Source organism: Sabethes cyaneus, chromosome 2, assembly GCF_943734655.1.
Source record: "Sabethes cyaneus chromosome 2, idSabCyanKW18_F2, whole genome shotgun sequence".
Classification (NCBI taxonomy): domain Eukaryota; kingdom Metazoa; phylum Arthropoda; class Insecta; order Diptera; family Culicidae; genus Sabethes; species Sabethes cyaneus.
This window is the reverse complement of record NC_071354.1, coordinates 45,625,878-45,648,296: the sequence shown is the minus strand read 5'-3', so window position 1 is coordinate 45,648,296 and position 22,419 is coordinate 45,625,878. Positions and strand designations below refer to the sequence as shown.

The 22,419-nt window shown below is 40.3% G+C and overlaps 1 protein-coding gene across 1 annotated transcript; it reads right to left on the bottom strand.

Annotated features, from left to right (window-relative positions):
• Nucleotides 1–5,596: 5,596 nt before the first annotated feature.
• On the bottom strand, nt 5,597–12,957 carry LOC128735355 (uncharacterized). Its single transcript, XM_053829844.1, has 6 exons — nt 12,698–12,957; nt 11,963–12,631; nt 11,814–11,900; nt 7,617–7,706; nt 6,021–7,560; nt 5,597–5,953 (listed from the first exon to the last, which is right to left on the bottom strand). Exons 1-6 carry the CDS (start codon nt 12,955–12,957, stop codon nt 5,597–5,599), a joined length of 3,003 nt encoding a protein of 1,000 aa, XP_053685819.1.
• Between the last annotated feature and the right edge of the window lie 9,462 nt (nt 12,958–22,419).

Sequence of the window (22,419 nt, the reverse complement as noted above, 5' to 3'; positions counted from 1 at the left end):
GAAGGCCCAAGTCGATGTAGTGTACACCGATTTAAGGGCAGCTTTTGACCGTATTGACCATCGAATACTTTTACGAAAACTTTCTCGACTTGGTGCATCACAAAACTTTACTGAGTGGGTAAGTTCCTACTTATGCGGACGAACTCTACGTGTACAGCTCAATTCCTGTTTATTCACCCCATTTTCAAATAAATCGGGCGTACCACAAGGCAGCAATATGGGCCCATTGCTTTTCTCGCTGTACTTCAATGACATCGCTTTGCTTCTGGGTGACGGTTGTAAGTTAGTGTACGCAGACGATCTGAAATTGTATCTTGTTGTACGGTCAATTGAAGATTGTCGTAATTTGCAAAAGCTGCTGGATATTTTCGTGAATTGGTGTTGCAAGAACTGGCTGATCGTTAGTATTTCAAAATGTCAGGTTATGACCTTCCATCGCATTGTCAACCCTGTTATTTTCGAATACAACATTGATGGTCAAGCACTTGAAAGGGTTGAACATGTCAATGATCTTGGCGTTATTCTCGATGCCAAGCTTAATTTTAACCTAAATCGCTCGGCTATTATCTCCAAAGCAACTCGGCAGCTCGGCTTTATTTCGAAAATTGGACGAGATTTCAAGGAACCATACTGCTTGAAGGCTTTGTACTGTTCCCTGGTGAGACCTCTATTGGAAAACGCGTGTCCTATCTGGACTCCATATCAACTAACCTGGAATTTACGAATTGAACGAGTGCAGAAGAGGTTCATTCGTCTTGCATTACGTAATCTTTCCTGGCGAGATCCCGTGAACCTGCCTCCGTATCCTGATCGCTGTCGCCTTATTGGGCTTGACACCTTAGAACGCCGTAGGAAAATTCAGCAAGCTATGTTTATTGCCAAAATATTGAATGGAGAAATTGATTCAACGAACATTCTTTCAACGTTGAACTTCCGTGCTCCTCAGCGTTCTCTCCGCTCTGCTGGACTGCTACAACCTCTATCGCACCGTACAACTTTCGGATTCAATGAACCTATGTCAGCGTGTATTCGAACGTTTTCTTTTGTGGAGCACATGTATGAATTCGGAGAACCATCGCACAAATTCTTCCAAAAGATTTCTAATTCTAGTATTTTATAAGTGACCATGATTCTTTGTATTTAGTTTAAGTTAGTTACTCACTTGACAATTAATGTTTATTTATTATGTAGTATGTGATGTGAATTGTAATTATGTATTTTTGTGAAGATGATGGGGTTTTTATGCCTACGTGAGGATGGCCTCAGCTTGGCTTTTCCCCATCCAACCATTGCTCCATGTAGACCTATTAGGTCGGATGGATAGAAAATTAATAAATAAATCTACATTGTATTCAGTCCTGGGCCCAATTCGTTGAGCGACTCGACATATGCAAATTGGCTTTAACCAGCAAGCTGAGTACCTCTATTCTTGGTGCCGGTGTATTTCTTGAAGAAAATGGATTTCTCGGCATAGTCGTCCGCCATCCTTGCGACGTGTTCGACCCACCATAGTCTTCCAATTTTCGCCAGGTATACAATGGGAATCTCTCCAAGTCAAGCACCGGAGCCACTCTTTTCTTTACATTTGTACTGCGTCAAAAATAATCCGCAACATCTTTCGTTCAAATACGGGAAGTGCACGTATGTCTTCGGTAGCAAAGTTATATTCTCAACTCCGTAGAGGACTACCGGTCTGATTAGCGTTTTCACATGTTCACATCGTCAGTTTTGTGTGGTGGCGTATGCATGAAGCGTCTTGCGGAAGGAAAATTAGGTTCGACTTCGAGCTTGAATGCGTCGTTGAATCTCCTTACTCATATATTAATATTTTTTGAAACGATGGTTCTACAATTGATGGTAGGGAAAGAAATGAAAATTTTTTGGTGAAGGTGGGGAAGAGCGGAAAGGAAGGGGGGGGGGGGGGTATTGGTAGCTATGCTTGACAAGTAGTCATTTTGACTCCTACCTTTTGTCCAATACTGGAAGGTGCGTGAGTCGAACCAAGCTGTAATCTGAGATTACAACCGGATTCGAACCCACAACACCCGCCAGGGCTTTCCCTACCGTCCCTTCATCAATTGTAGTACCATCGTTTCAAAAAATAATAATATATATGTATGACCGCATTTCAAGGTCAAGACTAAAAACTTTAGATTAGTCTCCTTACTCATATTATTGTCGGCGATGATCGCAGATTCCAAATATACGAACTCATCAACCTCCTAAACTCCGGTTTTAGTTTGCCTCCACCATCCCAAGGTTTCTAGTGATAACATCGAGGTCGTTTGCGAAAGCTAGGAGTACTTTTGACAAGGATCGTTTATCTCGTTTCGATGACCGGTCGACGGGTCACACCTTTCATAGCAATGTTGAATGACAAACGGGACCCTTGCCGCAATCCCTTGGGTGATTCAAAAGGACTCGAGAGTGCCCCCGAAACACGCATGTAGACCACTCGCTCCAGATCAGCCACGTCAGTTTGTTCGGAAAGCCGTTCTTATACATTATCTGCCATAGCTGTTCGCACTCGACTGCATCGTCTACTGCCTTGAAATTAACGAAAATAGGATGACGTTGTACTCCCGACATTACTGGAAAATTTGTCTAAGAGTAAAAATTTGATCCGTAGTAGCACGAGCCCCCAGAAAACCCACCTGATGCTGTCCTACGAATTCTCTTGTTATTGGTGATACACGACGTATCCTTGTAGGCGGCGTTGATCAGCGTAATACCATGGTAGTTACAGAAATTGAGTTGATCGACTTTATGATGGATGGGACAAACCACACCTTCCTGTTTGCCTCCGGTAGTTTCTCTTCCATCAAAATTCTTGAAATTATCCAGTGAAGTGCCGTTCACAGTTGTTTGAATACCGCTAGCGGTATCATCGTAAAGTTTATCATCTTTTTTGAACCGTTTATAAAGAGTAAGGTTGCATGCGCCTTTTTTCGTGTTCTGTTGTAAATATTCGAATGTTTAATTTATCAATTCTTATTTCAAATCTAAATTTTGGGGTGTCGAAAGTCTAAATTGTTAACTGATCCGTGAGCTCTAAGGTGATCAATATCAGTGTTGCAGTTCCATTGATTTTTCAATTTTCTTGTCATGGAAATATTGTCATCGTCTGTATTGTGAGAACGGATAGACTATTGAGTTCTTTCGAATCGATAGCGATACGAGAAAGGGTTGTCGACGTTTTCTTTTTCTTTAACATATTCGATATAAAAACTCAATTCAGACGATGGATCTTTCATCGAAAATAGGCAGACTAACGGACGGTGGTCAGTCAGGCCATAATAGTACGGTCTAAAATTTCTGATTGCCCAATGTACGGAAATTAATTTATGTTTAATTATTAATTTGTTTTCTTCACCATTTATAAAGTTTGGGGTTTAAGAATTTGCGAGGATAAGAGCTTTAATTTTCGTGTTTCAAAACAAACCATGATTTTGTTTGTACATTCAAACTTTACATTTTTCCGAAGTAAAGCGTTGTGTGGGCTTCGTCGGTAGGCTTGAAACCAGGAAAATTGAAGATTACATTGATTTTGATTTGTCTAGCTGTATACCATGACGACTAACATGGTGACCAAAAAAGGAAACATCTGAACAAACAAAATATTGCATTTTGACCGGTTAAGTTTCAAGCTATATTTTTAAATTTGTTTAAAAACATTATCCAAATTTGTTAAATGATGATTAATAGAGCATCCAATCATATCATCAATATACAAGAACACACATTCCGGAGATAACCCATTTAAGGCTATAGTCATCATCTTCTGGAAGCTGTTTGGGGACATATTCAAACCAAAGGGTAATCTATTAAATTCAAAACGGCCTAAAGAGGTGGGGAACACTGTGTAATTCTTGAAATTATTATCCAGTTCTATCTGGTGAAAACCTCTGGCCAGGTCGACCATTTTGCTCTGCTCTGTTGGTCTAGAATCTCGTCGATTCTCGGCAAAGGGAATTTGTATGCAATGATTTTCTTGTTTAGTTGCCTGAAATCAACATCGAAACGCAACTTTTTATCTCCTGTCCGTGATTTTTTGTGGACTAATAAAATCGGAGGTTTGCGCTCAATTAATACCCGTTAACGCGTAACAATTTTTACATACAAACTTTACCTAAATGACCCCACACCAGTCTACATAAAAAAATTCAGAGCTCCCTAGGCACATATAGGTGAAATGAATGGACAAGTGAATAAAATGCTGAATGACCGAATGATTTCGACCAACCGTGGCGAACAGCTGTCGTACGTTTCCTCTAACTGTACATAGAACGCTTCCTCTTCGTCGTTTGGTCTATCTTTCTTGTGCGATGGTACGTTGATCGCCTTCCAATTCATCACGCGATCCTGCATTCTACCCATCGCTACGAAGCCCGTTTCCAGCTCGTTGGCCGTTCCACCGCTATGGAAAAATTGGGTTTGCCTCCACAGATCCTCCATATCTCCTCGGCTTTACGACAGATCTTCTGCAGTGCCACGATACCGAACATTAGGGGTTCTAACTGATCGAGCGGCACCCTGCCGCCACCCGCGAAATCCATGTACTAGACATCAACTCTGTGCCCTTATTTTGTCGCCTTTGTGCATGCTGAATGTCCCGAGTCGAATTTTCTCCTTTTTTGTAATATTTATAGGTTTAAGTTGGTTGCCTTAATAGGGCCTCTCCCGAGTCTCGTGATGAGGCAGTCATCTTAGGTGTTGCGCCGAGACAACACATTTCTTAATTCAGTCCCCCGCTCTAGATCGAACGCTATCGTGAGCCGCTCCTAACCTGGGCTCAAAAGACGTTTAATTTGATTTTTTTTTGGAGATTTTTAAATTTTTTTAGTAAAATTTTAAAAACAATAATTTTTCAACAAAAAAAGTAAAAGAAAGCTAGAAAATAAATTTCACATCATACAACCTGTGCAGCAGGGATTGTAGCACACAGCAGCCGGGGCACAAGGTAATGTGTAGCAAGCATTTGAACTGACTTGATAACCGCAAGCCGGCGTAACAGCAGCGCTGCGGTAGCCCGTGCAGGTGGCACCCGATTTGTTTGTCTTAGCTTCCCTGTCAAACTTTACACCCGCCATTGTGCTTCTTTGACGTGCTCCCTGTGATCTGAAAATGTAGATTTTTATTTAGCAGTGCACAAATTCAACAAACGACAACTATCCTTAGTCAATTCGACCAACGTTCAACAGCGATTACGTTGCTGTGCTTAAGTATTTGCTTAGGATACTTTATTGCTCTTATTGACGAAGGTTAGCTGTCTACAAAATAAAATTTAACCCTTTCTTACCCATTGCAGCGTTTTTCCATTTCATCAAGATTGGCTTAAAAACGATACCACGGTATCAATAAGTACGGTTTTCGATTATTAGATTATCTGTTATTTTAAACAACCGTCGAATTTGTATAAGAATGAAAGTCCCTAAAGGCTCCTAAATAGTTAGTTAGTTAGAAAGTCATGCTTCGCCGTCTAAACCATATTGCTTTAGGTCAAATTTCTACAAAAATTATTGAAATATTCATGAGATGGGTAAGAAAAGGTTAGTTTTTGGAATTAGTCTGTAAGTATATATTCTGAAATAAAACATTAAGTATCAAAATATAAGAATGCTAAATTATAATCACTTGTTCTTTGTTCTGGATGCTTCACCAGCAGCAGAACCTGCAGCATTCTTTCCCCTCGAACCGGGTATTGTTTTTCCAGCACCTTCTTTCCCAACTCCTCCTTTTCCAGCACCTCCTTCACCAGCATTTCCACTAATAGCACCTCCTCTCGCAACACCACCTTTTTCAGCACCGCCTTTCCCAGCACCTCCTTTCCCTGCCGTTTCTTTTCCAGTACCTCCTGTCGCAGCTTCTCCAGTCCCGGCTTTTCCTCCACCCATTCCTTTTCCAGTGCCTGATCCTTTTCCACCACTGGCTCCTCCTCTTCCTCCAGCAATTCCTTTTAGTCCCTTTGTATCTTTGCCTCCTTTACCGTGCGTTCTGTCTAGGCCGCGACCTGTTTTAACTCGCGCAACATCCCACGGATCTGCCCGACCACTTGAGCTGCACTTGAGCTTATCCGTCGGAATCTGAACCTTGTAATCCTCCACACAGTACTGTGTTTCCGTGCAAACAACGTCCGGTTTTCGTACCCCCGATTTCAACATGGCCGACGGAGGAGTAAACTCCAAATCCAATTCCGATTCACTCTCGACTGGAATGTCCTTCAGTTCGGTTGTCACCGCGAGACCGAGACGCTTCGAAAGCTTCCGCATTTCTTTTGCCATCAGTTTCTTCTCTTTCTCGTTTCTGTGACTGCAAGATTCAAACTCGGAACAGCCGCACATCGTGAATCCCTTGACCTTCAGTGCATTACGAAGCTGGTACAGCTTACTCATGTTGGGATCTTTTGTCAGCTTGAATTGTATCGGCTCACAAGCGAGATAAGGATCCTGCGCCGTTTTCAAAGTTTGTGAATCTTTCAACGGATTCATTACAATTGAATACTGTCCATTTCGCTTCACAATTTGTAGTGTATGCTTTTGTTTTGTCTGCTCCATCTTTGTTTCATCCATTTTCAAGCTTCGTTTGCCCCTTCTACTGACCGGAACATTATCCAGCGGGTAATGAACCAAAAAGTGCTGCATTAGTTCCTTTATCGGTTTCCGCACGGCACCCGGACGCCATCCCTTTCGAACACACCCAATACCGGGCGTGTTGATATCCCAGCGCCAACCCATATGCGGAGGTACAGGATTGCCACGAAGAATGCACTCACGGTGTCCAGCAACGATCCCGGGATAACGATTTCCGTACTTGTACGAGTATTTGCCACGGTTCTGTTTTTTTATCTGTCGCAATAAACTTCTCTGATTCTTACGTATCTGTTTTGCACTGATGGCGGAACAACCTCTGTCCAATTTATCCATTACATTGAGATCAGAACCGAACTTTCTCACTTCAATGCTCGGAACGCCATCGGTAATCATTTTCTTGGCATGAACTTTAGATTTTTTCAAGATATCTTCCACGTTAAGGGAAACAACAGAGCTACGAGCTGAGCGAGGGCTTGATTTTTCCGGCTTCCGCTGTTCATCATCGCCGTAGACTTTTTGAAGCTGCGATAATCTTGCGGCCTTGCTGAGCTTTTTTGGCATTCCTTCAAATCGGTGTCGCAACGATTGTCTGGTTTTTGGTCTTTCGGAAGCTTTGCGGGCCAGCATTTCCGAATCCGAGGTAGATGACTGAGTGGTGGAGTTTGTTTTATCCTGTCGTCCCAACGAAGCACGTCGTTCACAATCGGGACAACGGCCACCACGCAGACGACAAAGCGGACAGGGTCTCACTTCCAGTGACAAGGAGCGACCCGAAGCTGCCAAAGATTGGCGCTTTTGAGGTTCAATAAATTCGAAATCCTCCAATCGGGAGTTCATTCGACTCGGACTGATTTCATACATTGCCGGCTCGGGACTTCTGGTTCGCGGAGGTTGGCTTCTGTAGCCACACTTTGGACAGGTCGCATGTAAGGGTAGCCAGTCCATGTTGAGGCCACAACGTTCACAGTGCCTGATGAACAAAAGTGCGTTTATTAAAAAAGAAAAGTTGTTTGGTGAAAATCTAACCGAAATCCGACGGATGTAGGACATAGATAACCAGTGTCCGGCTGCTGAATTGTGCGAAGAGGATAACTATTCGATCGCGGTTGCATAGGTCTGGAAGAGAAAAAGGGGTGAGCAACGATACAGAATCACTACTAAGATGGTCGGAAATAATTTTAATTATTCCGAATACAGAATCGTCAATCATCAATCATCAATTAAAAATCATCAATATTTCAGTCTTTCAGTGTTTCAGTGTTTCAGTCTTTCAGTCTTTCAGTCTTTCAGCCTTTCAGTCTTTCAGTCTGCCAGTAATGGTTTCAGTCTTTCATTCTTTCATTTTATTAGTCTTTCAATTCTTCAACCTTTTGGTTTATCTTCTTTCCTCTGTTTATTTTTGTTTCCACTTTTTCATTTTCCGATAATATCCATTTTATATTTTTCCATTCTTTCATTCTTTCATTCTTTCATTCTTTCATTCTTTCATTCTTTCATTCTTTCATTCTTTCATTCTTTCATTCTTTCATTCTTTCATTCTTTCATTCTTTCATTCTTTCATTCTTTCATTCTTTCATTCTTTCATTCTTTCATTCTTTCATTCTTTCATTCTTTCATTCTTTCATTCTTTCATTCTTTCATTCTTTCATGCTTTCATTCTTTCATTCTTTCATGCTTTCATTCTTTCATTCTTTCATTCTTTCATTATTTCATTCTTTCATTCCTTCATTCTTTCATACTTTCATTCTTTCATTCTTTCATTCTTTCATTCTTTCATTCTTTCATTCTTTCATTCTTTCATTCTTTCATTCTTCCATTCTTTCATTCTTTCATTCTTCCATTCTTCCATTCTCCCATTCTTCCATTCTTCCATTCTTCCATTCTTCCATTCTTCCATTCTTCCATTCTTCCATTCTTTCATTCTTCCATTCTTCCATTCTTCCATTCTTCCATTCTTCCATTCTTCCATTCTTCCATTCTTCCATTCTTCCATTCTTCCATTCTTCCATTCTTCCATTCTTCCATTCTTCCATTCTTCCATTCTTCCATTCTTCCATTCTTCCATTCTTCCATTCTTCCATTCTTCCATTCTTCCATTCTTCCATTCTTCCATTCTTCCATTCTTCCATTCTTCCATTCTTCCATTCTTCCATTCTTCCATTCTTCCATTCTTCCATTCTTCCATTCTTCCATTCTTCCATTCTTCCATTTTTCCATTCTTCCATTTTTCCGTTCTTACATTCTTCCATTCTTCCAATCTTCCATTCTTCCATTCTTCCATTCTTCCATTCTTCCATTCTTTCATTCTTCCATTCTTCCATTCTACCATTCTTCCATTCTTCCATTCTTCCATTCTTCCATTTTTCCATTCTTCCATTCTTCCATTCTTCCATTCTTCCATTCTTCCATTCTTCCATTCTTCCATTCTTCCATTCTTCCATTCTTCCATTCTTCCATTCTTCCATTCTTCCATTCTTCCATTCTTCCATTCTTCCATTCTTCCATTCTTCCATTCTTCCATTCTTCCATTCTTCCATTCTTCCATTCTTCCATTCTTCCATTCTTCTATTCTTCCATTTTTTCATTTTTCCATTTTTCCATTTTTCCATTTTTCCATTTTTTCATTTCTCCATTATCCTACTTTTCCGTTTTTCCATTTTTGCATTTTCCCATTTTTCCATTTTATTTTTTTGCCGTTTTCACAATTTTCCAATCTGCCATTGTTCCAATTTTTTCATTTTATTCTTTTTCCACTTGAACTTTTTCTTTTTTAGATTTCGTTTTCGTGTCTATTTTCTGATTCCAGTTTTCTGTTTTCTTTTTTTTTCTTTTTCTTTTTCTTTTCGCTTTTTCTTTTTTCCTTTTTTCTGTTTTCTTTGTTCTTTTCTCTTTTCTCTTTTTTTTTCTCTCATTTTTCTTTTTTCTACTCACTTTTATTTGTTCGTTTTTTGTTTTTCGTTATTGTATTTCCGTTTTTCGCTTTTCGCTTTTCGTTTTTCGCTTTTCGCTTTTCGTTTTTAGCTTTTCGTTTTTCGTTGTTCGTTGTTCGTTGTTCGTTGTTCGTTGTTCGTTGTTCGTTGTTCGTTGTTCGTTGTTCGTTGTTCGTTGTTCGTTGTTCGTTGTTCGTTGTTCGTTGTTCGTTGTTCGTTGTTCGTTGTTCGTTGTTCGTTGTTCGTTGTTCGCTTTTCATTTTCCGTTTTTCGTTTTTCGTTTTTCGTTTTTCGTTTTTCGTTTTTCGTTTTTCGTTTTTCGTTTTTCGTTTTTCGTTTTTCGTTTTTCGTTTTTCGTTTTTCGTTTTTCGTTTTTCGTTTTTCGTTTTTCGTTTTTCGTTTTTCGTTTTTCGTTTTTCGTTTTTCGTTTTTCGTTTTTCGTTTTTCGTTTTTCGTTTTTCGTTTTTCGTTTTTCGTTTTTCGTTTTTCGTTTTTCGTTTTTCGTTTTTCGTTTTTCGTTTTTCGTTTTTCGTTTTTCGTTTTTCGTTTTTCGTTTTTCGTTTTTCGTTTTTCGTTTTTCGTTTTTCGTTTTTCGTTTTTCGTTTTTCGTTTTTCGTTTTACGTTTTTGGTTTTCGTTTTTTCTTTTTTCTTTTTTCTTTTTTCTTTTTTCTTTTTTCTTTTTTCTTTTTTCTTTTTTCTTTTTTCTTTTTACTTTTTTCTTTTTTCTTTTTTCTTTTTTCTTTTTTCTTTTTTCTTTTTTCTTTTTTCTTTTTTCTTTTTTCTTTTTTCTTTTTCCTTTATCCTTTTTCCTTTTTCCTTTTTTCTTTTTTCTTTTTTCTTTTTTCTTTTTTCTTTTTACTTTTGTCTTTTTTCTTTTTTCTTTTTTCTTTTTTCTTCTTTTCTTTTTTCTTTTTTCTTTTTTCTTTTTTCTTTTTTCTTTTTTCTTTTTTCTTTTTTCTTTTTTCTTTTTTCTTTTTTCTTCTTTCTTCTTTCTTTTTTCTTTTTTCTTTTTTTGTTTGTTCTTTGTTGTTTGGTCTTTTTTCTATTTCATTTTTCTTCTTTTTTTTCTCTCTTTTCGTTTTTTCTTTTTGCTCTTTTCTTTTTCCTTTTTCCTTTTTTCTCTGTTCTGTTCTCTGCTCTCTGTTCTCTAATCTCTATTCTCTATTTTCTATTCTCTATTCTCTGCTCTCTGCTCTCTGCTCTCTGCTCTCTGCTCTCTGCTCTCTGCTCTGTGCTCTCTGCTCTCTGCTCTCTGCTCTCTGCTGTTTTCTGTTTTCTGTTGTCTGTTGTCTGTTTGTTGTCTGTTTGTTGTCTGTTTGTTGTCTTTTGTCTTTTGTCTTGTCTCGTTTGTCTCGTTTGTCTCGTTTGTCTCGTTTGTCTCGTTTGTCTCGTTTGTCTCGTTTGTCTCGTTTGTCTCGTTTGTCTCGTTTGTCTCGTTTGTCTCGTTTGTCTCGTTTGTCTCGTTTGTCTCGTTTGTCTCGTTTGTCTCGTTTGTCTCGTTTGTCTCGTTTGTCTCGTTTGTCTCGTTTGTCTCGTTTGTCTCGTTTGTCTCGTTTGTCTCGTTTGTCTCGTTTGTCTCGTTTGTCTCGTTTGTCTCGTTTGTCTCGTTTGTCTCGTTTGTCTCGTTTGTCTCGTTTGTCTCGTTTGTCTCGTTTGTCTCGTTTGTCTCGTTTGTCTCGTTTGTCTCGTTTGTCTCGTTTGTCTCGTTTGTCTCGTTTGTCTCGTTTGTCTCGTTTGTCTCGTTTGTCTCGTTTGTCTCGTTTGTCTCTTTTGTCTCTTTTGTCTCTTTTGTCTCTTTTGTCTCTTTTGTCTCTTTTGTCTCTTTTGTCTCTTTTGTCTCTTTTGTCTCTTTTGTCTCTTTTGTCTCTTTTGTCTCTTTTGTCTCTTTTGTCTCTTTTGTCTCTTTTGTCTCTTTTGTCTCTTTTGTCTCTTTTGTCTCTTTTGTCTCTTTTGTCTCTTTTGTCTCTTTTGTCTCTTTTGTCTCTTTTGTCTCTTTTGTCTCTTTTGTCTCTTTTGTCTCTTTTGTCTCTTTTGTCTCTTTTGTCTCTTTTGTCTCTTTTGTCTCTTTTGTCTCTTTTGTCTTTTGTCTCTTTTGTCTCTTTTGTCTTTTGTCTTTTGTCTTTTGTCTTTTGTCTTTTGTCTTTTGTCTTTTGTCTTTTGTCTTTTGTCTTTTGTCTTTTGTCTTTTGTCTTTTGTCTTTTGTTTGTCGTCTGTTGTCTCTTATCTCTTTCGGTAAAGCGTATGCGACGTTTCGATGTTATTTTACATTTGTATTAAGAGGATTGTACGTACCTCATTTCACCTCCAAACGAGTGAGCAAAGTTTGGTTCTGATATTCGTGTTGTAGCAGTGACATCCACATCACCAGGAGGAAAAAATCTAAAAGAAAACTTAATTTTAGAATAACGTCGAATATTACGGACCTTTCTATTTCAACCAACCGTTTGGCGCTACCATCTGGATAGCCACTGTCACCGGCCATCCAAGGAACTCGACCGCATGTTGCTCCGGTAACTGTAATTCCTCCGCAATTGTTACAAATTCGATTGTTAGTACTTTCCTTCGGCAGTTCCTGCTGTTGTCCAACCGGATAAAGCTTCGCTTCCCGCTCGATTTGCTCAATCTTTCGCTTCATCATTTCGAAATCCATGTCCTGCTTCGGTCCTTCGGTGTGAGCCAGAATACCGTCGATCAATTCATACCGGCAGCTAATTTCGCTGGGACTCCTCAAGCCACTGCACTTCTCGCACGTCAGCAGCTTTCGCATGGTATCCTCTTGATATTCGCTGCTTCTTCGTTCCGGGGTATCGTTAACGATGTACACAATACTGTCGTCTTCGATCCGGGATGCCCTTAGCTCCGTGACTGATCGTACGATGTCCGTTTTCAGAATTAGGTGTATTGTTCCAATCGTTGATGAGTTATGGACGATGCTAAACTTCTTCGAAATGATTGTGGGTTCAAAATTCGGTGGGTCGAATGACGCTAAGTTGAGTTCCACCAGATGAACATTTACTCCCCCAATTTCGATTCCGTTTTGCTTCATAACAATTCTCAGATTGTTTTTAGTAAGATAATCTTTGAACTCAGCCGGATTCTCACAGGGTACGCTGTAGGGGAATTGGAAAGATTGGTTCTGCACTTTCGACTTTGGAATGTTACGGTTTTAAATTTACCTGATTGCGTAACCACTTCGTTGGTCATTAATATCCGACACCGTTCCGGATATTTCAATCGGAGCAGAATCACCCAGCGAAAGGTAAATGTTAAACGCTCGCGGGCCATTTTCACCGGATTCGTCCAGTTCCAGTGTCAGAGATTTCAGGAGAACAATCAAATTATATCCGTATTTTGCACTATTTTCATTGCTCCCGGAACACGGATCCTTTTCAACACTTAAAGTGATGGAAGATTGGGTGTCTTCTAATTGAACCATTTCAATTTCGAGTCCTCAAACTATGCGAAAGAAAAAAAATACCACCACGCCCGGAAGGGAGTCTGGAAAAGATGCCAAAATTTCACCGCTTGCTGGGATTTTAGAAACAAGACATTTCGATAAGTTCTGAAAGCGTCTCATGTTAGAGACTGGTGAATGCAATTAAAACAGAACTACTTTTGATCTGCATGATAAAATTCTGTCTAGTTTATCTGAATTTCGGTGGCAGTCGTTGGCATAAAATTAAAACAAGCTGTAATTTACTTTCCCTACTGCAAGGTAGGTCGACTACATTTTCAATGTTTCAACATTATTCCAACTCATTGCACAAATATTGCTACCGTGTAATCACCTATAAAAACTTTGGCCCAACTACTGATTAGTTTTGCATTGAACGATCGTAAAACAAATAGTTTACCTTTCGATCGGAAAGAAAAGGCTGGAGTCCTTTCGTAGGCAGAAGAAAATGAATCTCGATTGGCCTAGATTTTAAATATAGTCAAGCTTCGGGGCGGACGTTGGACGATAAGCGCCCGGGGCATGTTGCACCAGAATAAATTTTTTTCCCGTCGTGGACAGTGAGTGGAAACAGCACGAATTCGATTGCACAATATCAGTTGAAGATTCCATTGCCAGTTTGCCAACATTATGACCACCTTACGACGGTGCGCCGTGCAATGCAGCTATTTTCGATCAAGCCCTTAAACGGTACGGCATTCGGCAACGTCGCCGGTCATCGCATCGCGGTGTCTTCGCCATCGCCATAGGTTGGTTTTCACATGAACGACCGATATCGATCTTCGCTTTTAGCCGAACGCTTTTACCTGCTAGCACCTACTTTTCGTCCCGCCATGCAGCCAACTCAGTTCCACCACAGTCAGGACGCGGAAAAGTGTGAGAACTGTTTGTTCATGACCGTGGCCTTAAATGGGAATGGTGAGCCGATCCCGATGTCCGCGGTCTTGGAACTTCGTTGGAAGAATAGGTGTAAAATTGATAGTTTCATCGCGAACTCACGATTCCCTACTTTAGGACTAAGTGAACGCAAATTTAGCAAATTGTTCAACTTAGTTTGCTTACCTTAAGCGAGATCAAAGGGGTAAAAAGTTTATTTTTATTTTTATCGCATCAGGAGATGAGCGAAAGATTACTTTCCGTCCCATTGGGAACTGTAGTTTGGTTTGCTTTTAAGTGTTCCAGAGTTAGAAATTCACCCTTGCTCAGTGAATCAATCAATTCGTTCACTTAACCAGAATTAATTACAGCCAAATCTACAGTGATTAGTTGTTTTTTTTTGAACAACCGAAATCGTAAATCACTTCGGTGGCGCTACACAACAACCCAGCTCTAGTGACAGCAAACAAGGCCAATCAGAATGGAATGTAAGAATGCAAAAAAAATTTATGTAGATACCTACATACCACGGCTTAGTTTTACTAATCGGGAATTTATGAGTGCTGTTTTTCTAGTGGCTAAGAGCTTAACCGAGAAATTCTCCCTTGGTTTCAAATGGCCAGGCCTGGCTTTAATGTTGTACGCTGTCTCGCACATAATCGACTGGTAGTGTACGTACGATGAATGACTGCACCCAGATAATATGCGCAAGCCTAATGACAAATGGTTGCTCCGAAACTGAGTCGTTTTTACTTGTGGTTTTGTCATTCCGAAGTGACAGATTTATTTAGCAATTATCGTGTGTTTTATTATTCATGAGAGCACTTGATAGTTTTGAGCTTTGGTAGTCACTAGTTTTTGTGGATTTTCGTGGATTAGACAGACCTGGAGAATACCAAGATGGTACGTAACCAATTGAAACGTTAACTCAACATTTAGATTTAGCAAAAAACGGCGAAAGCTTCTGTTTGTTTTGTACAAAAAAACAACGACACATTCTGGACCGCACGCGTATAAAGTTTGGAAGGTACCGAACCGGAAGGATAAAGCATACGGTGGCTAAAACTCGCGCAAGGAAGCTGTACAGGAAGTGAAATAAGACGTAAAGCGAAAAGAGCGAAAAAATAAATAAAGAAGGATCATTAAATCCGATGCACCTTTTTCCCACGCAAGGATGTCCACAAAACCACCTGGAGATCACCTGACCAGCGTACAATGAACCAGATTGACCTTGTTCTTATAGAAGGCCGAGCATACGTTCGCTACGGGTTACCGGATATTGACTCTGACCATCACCTAGTAGCAGTCCAGGTGCGCTCAAAACTGTCAACCGTACACCAGACAGGAGTTAGGTGCTTCAAAGCTCGAAGATGGTTGGGGCATAACACGCTCGGCCATCGAAGAGGTGGCCGACACTAGGTAAAAAGCCCCGGAAAATACTAACTGAAGCTAACAAGCGGTGGAGGGAAATAAAATTGCTTGGAAAAATTATCTGAGCATTACCACTACCACTACCGACGAGCTATGAACCAGTTGACCACGATGTAGCGCTTAACGGAGGACAGAGATCATGAAGAATTAGAACAAATGTTTTGAGCTAATGACACGCGCATGTTTTATGAGAAGGTGAACCAAACTGTGTAGTAGCGAGGGAGGAAATGTAATTACAATCGAACGCGATGTGGTCGAAGCTCGGTGGAAGCAGTTCTTCGATGAATACCTCGATGGCAAAGTTGCAGTAGGATGCGGAACGGAGCAGATCCTAACCTTAACCTAGGAGTGTTCATAGAAGATAGCATGATTTCCATGAAGTCGAACGAGAAATCGGGTTGTTGAAGACCACAGTGCCGCTGGTAAGGACCGTCTACCGACAGAGCTAAAAGTTCGTTCAGTGTATCCTACAGTGAATGTTTATGTGTCAAATCGCTCCTATATTTTCGATGTTTTGTACAAGTAATTGCTTTTAAGCTGTTTTGTAATTTATCTATAGTGCCCACACGGTGCTCCAAATAGCGTTATTATCAAAAAAAATTCTCCATAAAATCCGAGTATACCAGTCGATTTGTATTACTTTCCACCATCTTCAGTCAAAATTTTAAAAAAATCGTAGGCACAGTTTTGGAGAAACGGCCATTTAATGTCAAAAAGGCATAAATCTCGTAGAAAAAGACAAAATACATATACAATTGTGCTTATTTTATCACACAATGATTTGCAATAATCATGTTGCTGTCATTATCATAAAAAGAACATAGTAGGCCTTGTTCTGCACTACAACAAAAGTTAATGTAAGATTTATTTTTTTGAGATAGAGTAAGGTGGGGCAAAAGTCCGATTCAATGATTTATCAGTGCCGATTCCGCATAATTTGACAACATTGATATGGACTTGACATACTTTGACAGCTTAAAGTCCATCGTATATATTTACTATTTACGAATTATAATTGCTGAGTTAAATGGAAATGTTCAATTAGTGCGGTTTGGATGTTTTATTTCGCAATACAGAAAACGCAATATAAACATAGTTGAAGTAGCATTTCACATTACTCAAGCATCTCTTTTGAAAATGCGGTGAGAAAAATTTACAAAATATATTTCTATTTTGCATAATGTAATCAAATCCTGCCAAGCACCAAATGGGACAAAAGTGCAATTCAATTGGTGTATTAGCAAGTGCACTAATTTCATAAATTCAAAGTTCGAATTTTTGCCTCGCGGTCAACGCACTTTTTCCGTGCTAATTTGGCAAAAGTGCGATTCGGCACCTGATCAGAAAAATGATGAATTTTAATACTATTACTCCAGATGATTTATAGCTGAATGTGAAGATGTTGAGTTGTTACATCAATATTAAATTTAGTTTACTGTTGTGCTTCATTCCATGAAAATTGAAGACAACTTCAAATGTCGCACTTATGCCCCACCTTACTCTAATGGATATTCACGAAGAAAATCGTAGGAAAGTTTTACGAAAAATAAAAATGCCCACTAGCGTGGCAAAAGTTCGTTTGAATCCAATTCATAATTACAACGCATTATTTACTTGTCCATGAATCGCAATTTTGCTCCGCCCGTGAATCGCATTTTTGTCCCACAAGACTTTTTAAGGGGTTTGATTAAATTATGGAAATAGAAATATATTTTGAGAATTTCTCTCACCGCATTTTTAAAATAGGTGTTTGAGTGATGCGAAACGCTGCTGCAATGCTTCAACAAGCAATAGCCTCCATATCAACAGGAGCCGTATTTGCCATATAACGAAATATTACATCAAAACCGCTCCAAAGTAACATTTGCACTTAATTCAGCAATTATGCTTCATAAACAACAAATATTTACGATAAATTCAAGCTATCTCAGTATTCGACCATTCATACTAATGTTGTCAAATTACGTGCAATCTGCACTGATAAACCATTGAATCACACTTTTGCCCCTCTTTACTCTACACATATTCACAAATATGCAGTTAATTAAAGCCAAATTCATTAATATACGAGAACAAATTGGAAAACTCCTTTTAATACTACAATATTTTATGTCTAAAGCTTGCCAGTATATCTCAAAAATATTAAAATACTTCTACCGATTATTTGGTACTCTTGTGCGCACTAAACAAGCGTATTTGTATAGCTATTGCGTCAATTTTCTTCTGATTTTTGCTCTTTTCATTTTAAAAGGGCATACCTCCAAAACCGTGCCTACGCTTTTTTTTAAATTTCATCCATATATAGTGGTAAGTGTTGCAAATCGGCTGGTGTACTCATATTTCATGGAGACTTTTTTTTATAATAACGGTCTGGGGATCACCGTGTAAGCACAATTGTATATGTATTTTGTCTTTTTCTACGAGATTTATGCCTTTTTAACTTTAAATGGCTATTTCTCCAAAACTGTGCCTACGATTTTTTTAAAATTTTGACTGAAGATGGTGGAAAGTAATACAAATCGACTGGTATACTCAGATTTTATGGAGATTTTTTTTTGATAATAACGCTATTTGGAGCACCGTGCCCACTAATATCGTTTCGAATCGCATCCTAGTTGTGAAGTCCATAATTAGTGCTTAGTGATAAGTGATTTTACCCGTTCTGTTTGCTTAGAAGTGCAATCAGCTTTTGTCTACACCCAGCGCCATTGTGTGATTTTGATTAACCGTCTCTGGAACGCCAACAGAAAAGATCGATTCAGATTGCCGTCACAGACCGTCATTGGTACACCCAAAAAGTCGATTCACGTTTTCCGTCACCGTAACGCCAATCAGAAATAGTATTTGGTTTAGCATCCTCAACCATGGAAAAAATTGCGGAAAATGCTGTTAAGCTATCACTGGCATCGAGCTTGTAGTATGCCGTGGGTATTGCGGCAGCATGTTTCATATGTCGTGTTCTGGTGTTACACGTGCCCTGATGGGTTATTTCACCTCACACCGAAATAATCTTTATTGGATGTGTGACAAATGCGCGGAGCTGTTTGAAAACTCCCATTTCCGATCCTTATCAAGGCAAGTGGATGAGAAATCTCCTATGACAGCCTTGACGGATGCAATCAACAGTCTCCGAACGGAAATAACAACAATGTCGTCGAAGACCGTTCCGTCAATTCTGACCCCAAAACTCAATCGATGGCCGATAGTTGGGGAATCAACTCGAGCCGCTAAACGACCACGAGGATTTGATAGTTCAGAACAGAAATCAACTGAATGTCAAGCCGGGTCAAAGCAGCTTAGTCAGAACGTGATATCGGTGCCTGTCAGTGATAAACCAGTTAATAAGTTCTGGCTCTATCTGTCACGTATTAGACCAGACGTAACCAACGATGCGATATCTTCAATGGTGAAAGCAAATTTGGAACTTGACAACGACCCTGATGTTTATAAATTAGTGGCCAAAGGGACTGACACCAGCAATATGTCGTTTATTTCGTTCAAAGTTGGCCTTGATCCCATTTTGAAGGACAAAGCGCTTGATCCTTCATCATGGCCAGAAGGAATAATGTTTCGCCAGTTTGAGGACTACACCGTCCAAAAATTTCGGAGAGTCTCTGCTGTAAATCCTGTTCTGTCACCAGTAACACCGAACCTAGCAACGATCTAATAGTGAATCTACCTCCACGGGGATGCACCTGCGAAAGCCGTAAGGAAAACCCCTACCTACCCGAAACAGTCGTGCCATTCTTCGATTGCAGGCATTCTCATTATTTAATCGGTTCCTGCCAACAATGTCATCCCGGGCCTGTTTTCGTGGAAAGGGACGGAGTTTTCCGAATTTCACCCGCAGGCAAGTATTCGATTTGTTCATCCCTTCTCCCGCCTGAAAATTCTCTGGATTCCAGCAGTGCGCATCCTGAGACCGCTACCGTCGGCGATATTGCCAACTCAAGTCAAATGGAAACTGCATCATGCGTAACAACCGAACGTTTTTTGACGATCTACTACCAAAATGTTAGGGGGTTACGAACTAAAACGAACGAGCTTCGGTTGATGCTTTCCAGCTGCGACTATGACATTCTGGTACTGACGGAAACATGGCTTCGCCCGGACATCGTGAATAGTGAAATATCTTCAGATTACAGTATATTCAGGTGCGATAGAAACGACTGTACAAGTGAACTGTCGAGAGGTGGCGGAGTACTAATAGCTGTCAAAGAAGGTCATCATTGTAGTTCAAGTTCACTGGACGATTGCAATCAGCTAGAACAAGCTATCATTCGTATTGAACTAGCGCACCGTTCAATCTATGTCGTTGGCATTTACCTCAGACCGCTATCTAGTCCTGCAATTTACAACGCTCATGCTAGAGCCATCCAAGACGTATGTGACAAACTGTCGGCTTGTGATATTCTTGTAGCTTTAGGTGACTACAACTTCCCCAACCTTCGCTGGCACTTTGACGACGATATCAACGGATACTTACCCACGAATGTGTCAACAGAGCAAGAAGTAGTGCTGACAGAATCGGTTTCCGCAGCAGGTCTTGTGCAGATCAATGCGCTGAGTAACGTCAACGGCAGAATTCTTGATTTAGCATATGTTAATGTTCCGGACTACGTCGAACTTTTCGACCCACCACTGTCACTGTTAAAGATCGACGAGCATCACAAACCGTTTGTTTTACGACTCGACGCACAGTTCACGGTGCCAAATTATAGCAATAACGCCGAGATAGATGACGTTGTCCTCGACTTCAGAAGATGCGATCTCAGCTTGTTAAGCAATAACATTTCGACAATCGACTGGACGCAACGATTGAGTTGTTCTTCTGTAGATGACACCGTAAATGCCTTCTACGACGCGTTGTATGACATATTCGATGGGGTTGTACCACGCCGCAGAATTAGCACGTCCTCCGTTAGCCGCAAGCCTTGGTGGACTCCTCAGCTCCGAAATTTACGCAATAAGGTTCGAAAAGCCCGAAACCGATTCTTTAGCACCAGATCTGTAGAAAACAGTAATCGTCTACGAATCATCGAAAGTGACTACAATGATCTGCTTACAGTGTCCTATGCAGCGTACGTGGACAGGGTGCAATCGAACCTGAAATCGAATCCGTCGTCATTTTGGGCTTTCATAAGCACCCACAGATCGTCAAAACGCACACCGAGTAACGTGGAATACAAAGGACGTGTTTCCAGTTCAGCCAAAGAAGCTGCCAACCTGTTTGCTAACTTCTTTAAAAGTGTGTTCCGCGCCAGTTTGCCCGCATCCAAGCCGGAAAGATTTCGTCTGATACCATCATACGATGTGGATATCCCGAGCTTTCGTTTCTCGGATAGGGATGTACTTGAAGTGCTGAACGATTTAGATGTATCAAAAGGTCCTGGAGTGGATGGATTGACGCCATTTATCATCAAGAACTGTGCGCAAGAACTGGCTGCCCCGATATCTCTGATTTTCAATCGTTCTCTTGCTGACTGCACGTTCCCGTCCATTTGGAAGATTGCTAAAATGGTCCCAATCCACAAATCAGGAAGCATTCAACTCGTTGATAACTATCGTGGAATATCGATACTTTGTTGCCTTGCTAAAGTCTTCGAAACAGTCGTCCATCGTTTCCTGAGCAATGCTGCAAAACCTTTGATCAGCGAGTTTCAGCATGGTTTCGTCGAACGTCGTTCTACAACTACAAACCTTATGGCTTATACCAACACGTTGTTCCCTGCAGTTGAATCCCGTCGCCAAGTAGATTCAATTTACGTAGATTTTTCGAAGGCTTTCGACCTTGTTCCGCACACGTTCGTAATCGACAAACTTGCCCATCTTGGCTTCCCGAGTTGGATAGTTGAGTGGCTGGAATCATACCTCACCGGACGAAAAGCTTTTGTACAGGTTGACCATGAAACCTCAACAACATTCAACGTCACCTCAGGAGTTCCTCAAGGGAGTGTACTGGGTCCGCTTATTTTTATTCTGTACGTAAACGACCTCACATATCGGATATCATCCGGGAAATCACTCTTCGCTGACGATCTCAAAATCTTTCGGGTGATATTATCCGCCCAAGATTGCACCGCCTTGCAAAGCAACATCGATCAACTCTTGTTGTGGTGTGACGAAAACGGAATGGCTGTAAACATCAAGAAATGTAAGGTAATATCTTTTACTCGCTGCCTAACTACTACTGAGTTCCCATACAAGATTGGCTCGGCCGTCCTCGAGCGGGTGAATTCTATACGTGACTTAGGTGTGATTTTAGATAACAAACTGCGATTCAATGAGTATGTAGCATTAACTGCTGCTAAAGCCTTTTCGGTTCTAGGTGTTGTTCGCCGCCATACAGCATTTATTACAGACGTATATGCTCTTAAGTCACTGTATTGCTCATTGGTACGGAGTATACTTGAGTATGCAGCGCCAGTATCACGTCTCGCACGCCCTGAAATTAGAACGAGTCCAAAAACATTTTATACGGTTTGTCCTTCGTCAACTCCCCTGGACTAACCCTACAGAGTTGCCTCCATCTACCTCGCGCTGTTTACTGGTTGGCTTGGAAACACTCTCCGCTAGGCGCCTAAGATTGCAACGAGTGTTTATCTTTGACGTTCTCACGAACCGTAGCGACTGTCCATCATTACTTGCAAGCATAAATATAAATGCTCCAGCACGCATTCTCCGAACTCATGATGCACTTCTGTTGCCACTCAATAGGACAAACTATGGGTACAGTAACCCATTCAGTGCCTGCATTCGTGCTTTTAACGTTGTCTACGATCAGTTTGACTTTCATATTAGTAAGAACGATTTTGTAAATAGAATTAAGAATTTAACTTAAGCAACAGTCTGTACGAGTATTTTCGAAGACAAAGAAACAATAAATAAATATAATCACAGCCGATAAGCGCTATCAGCGGCTCTATACTGGGTTACTTTTAAGATTTGGGAGGATGAGATGCTGCCGGAGGAATGGATGGAAGGAATGATTTGTCCCATCTACAAAAAGGGTGATCGGCTCGAGTGCTGTAACTATCGTAGCATAACGCTGGTTCGACAGATCTTGCAGAAATGACGGGAGTACATCGTGCCCACGCATCACATCTTTATTGATTTCAAAGCAATATACGATACAGT

What these genes read in the sequence shown, in the direction of transcription:
- LOC128735355 (XM_053829844.1), bottom strand. Translation starts at nt 12,957, where the DNA reads ATGGTTCAATTAGAAGACACCCAATCTTCCATCACTTTAAGTGTTGAA. An exon ending in CCTACATCCGTCGGATTTCG is followed by an intron (nt 7,561 to 7,616) that starts GTTAGATTTTCA and finishes TTTGTTCATCAG; the next exon opens with GCACTGTGAACGTTGTGGCC. An exon ending in ATCCGTGGGATGTTGCGCGA is followed by an intron (nt 5,954 to 6,020) that starts GTTAAAACAGGT and finishes AGGGACTAAAAG; the next exon opens with GAATTGCTGGAGGAAGAGGA.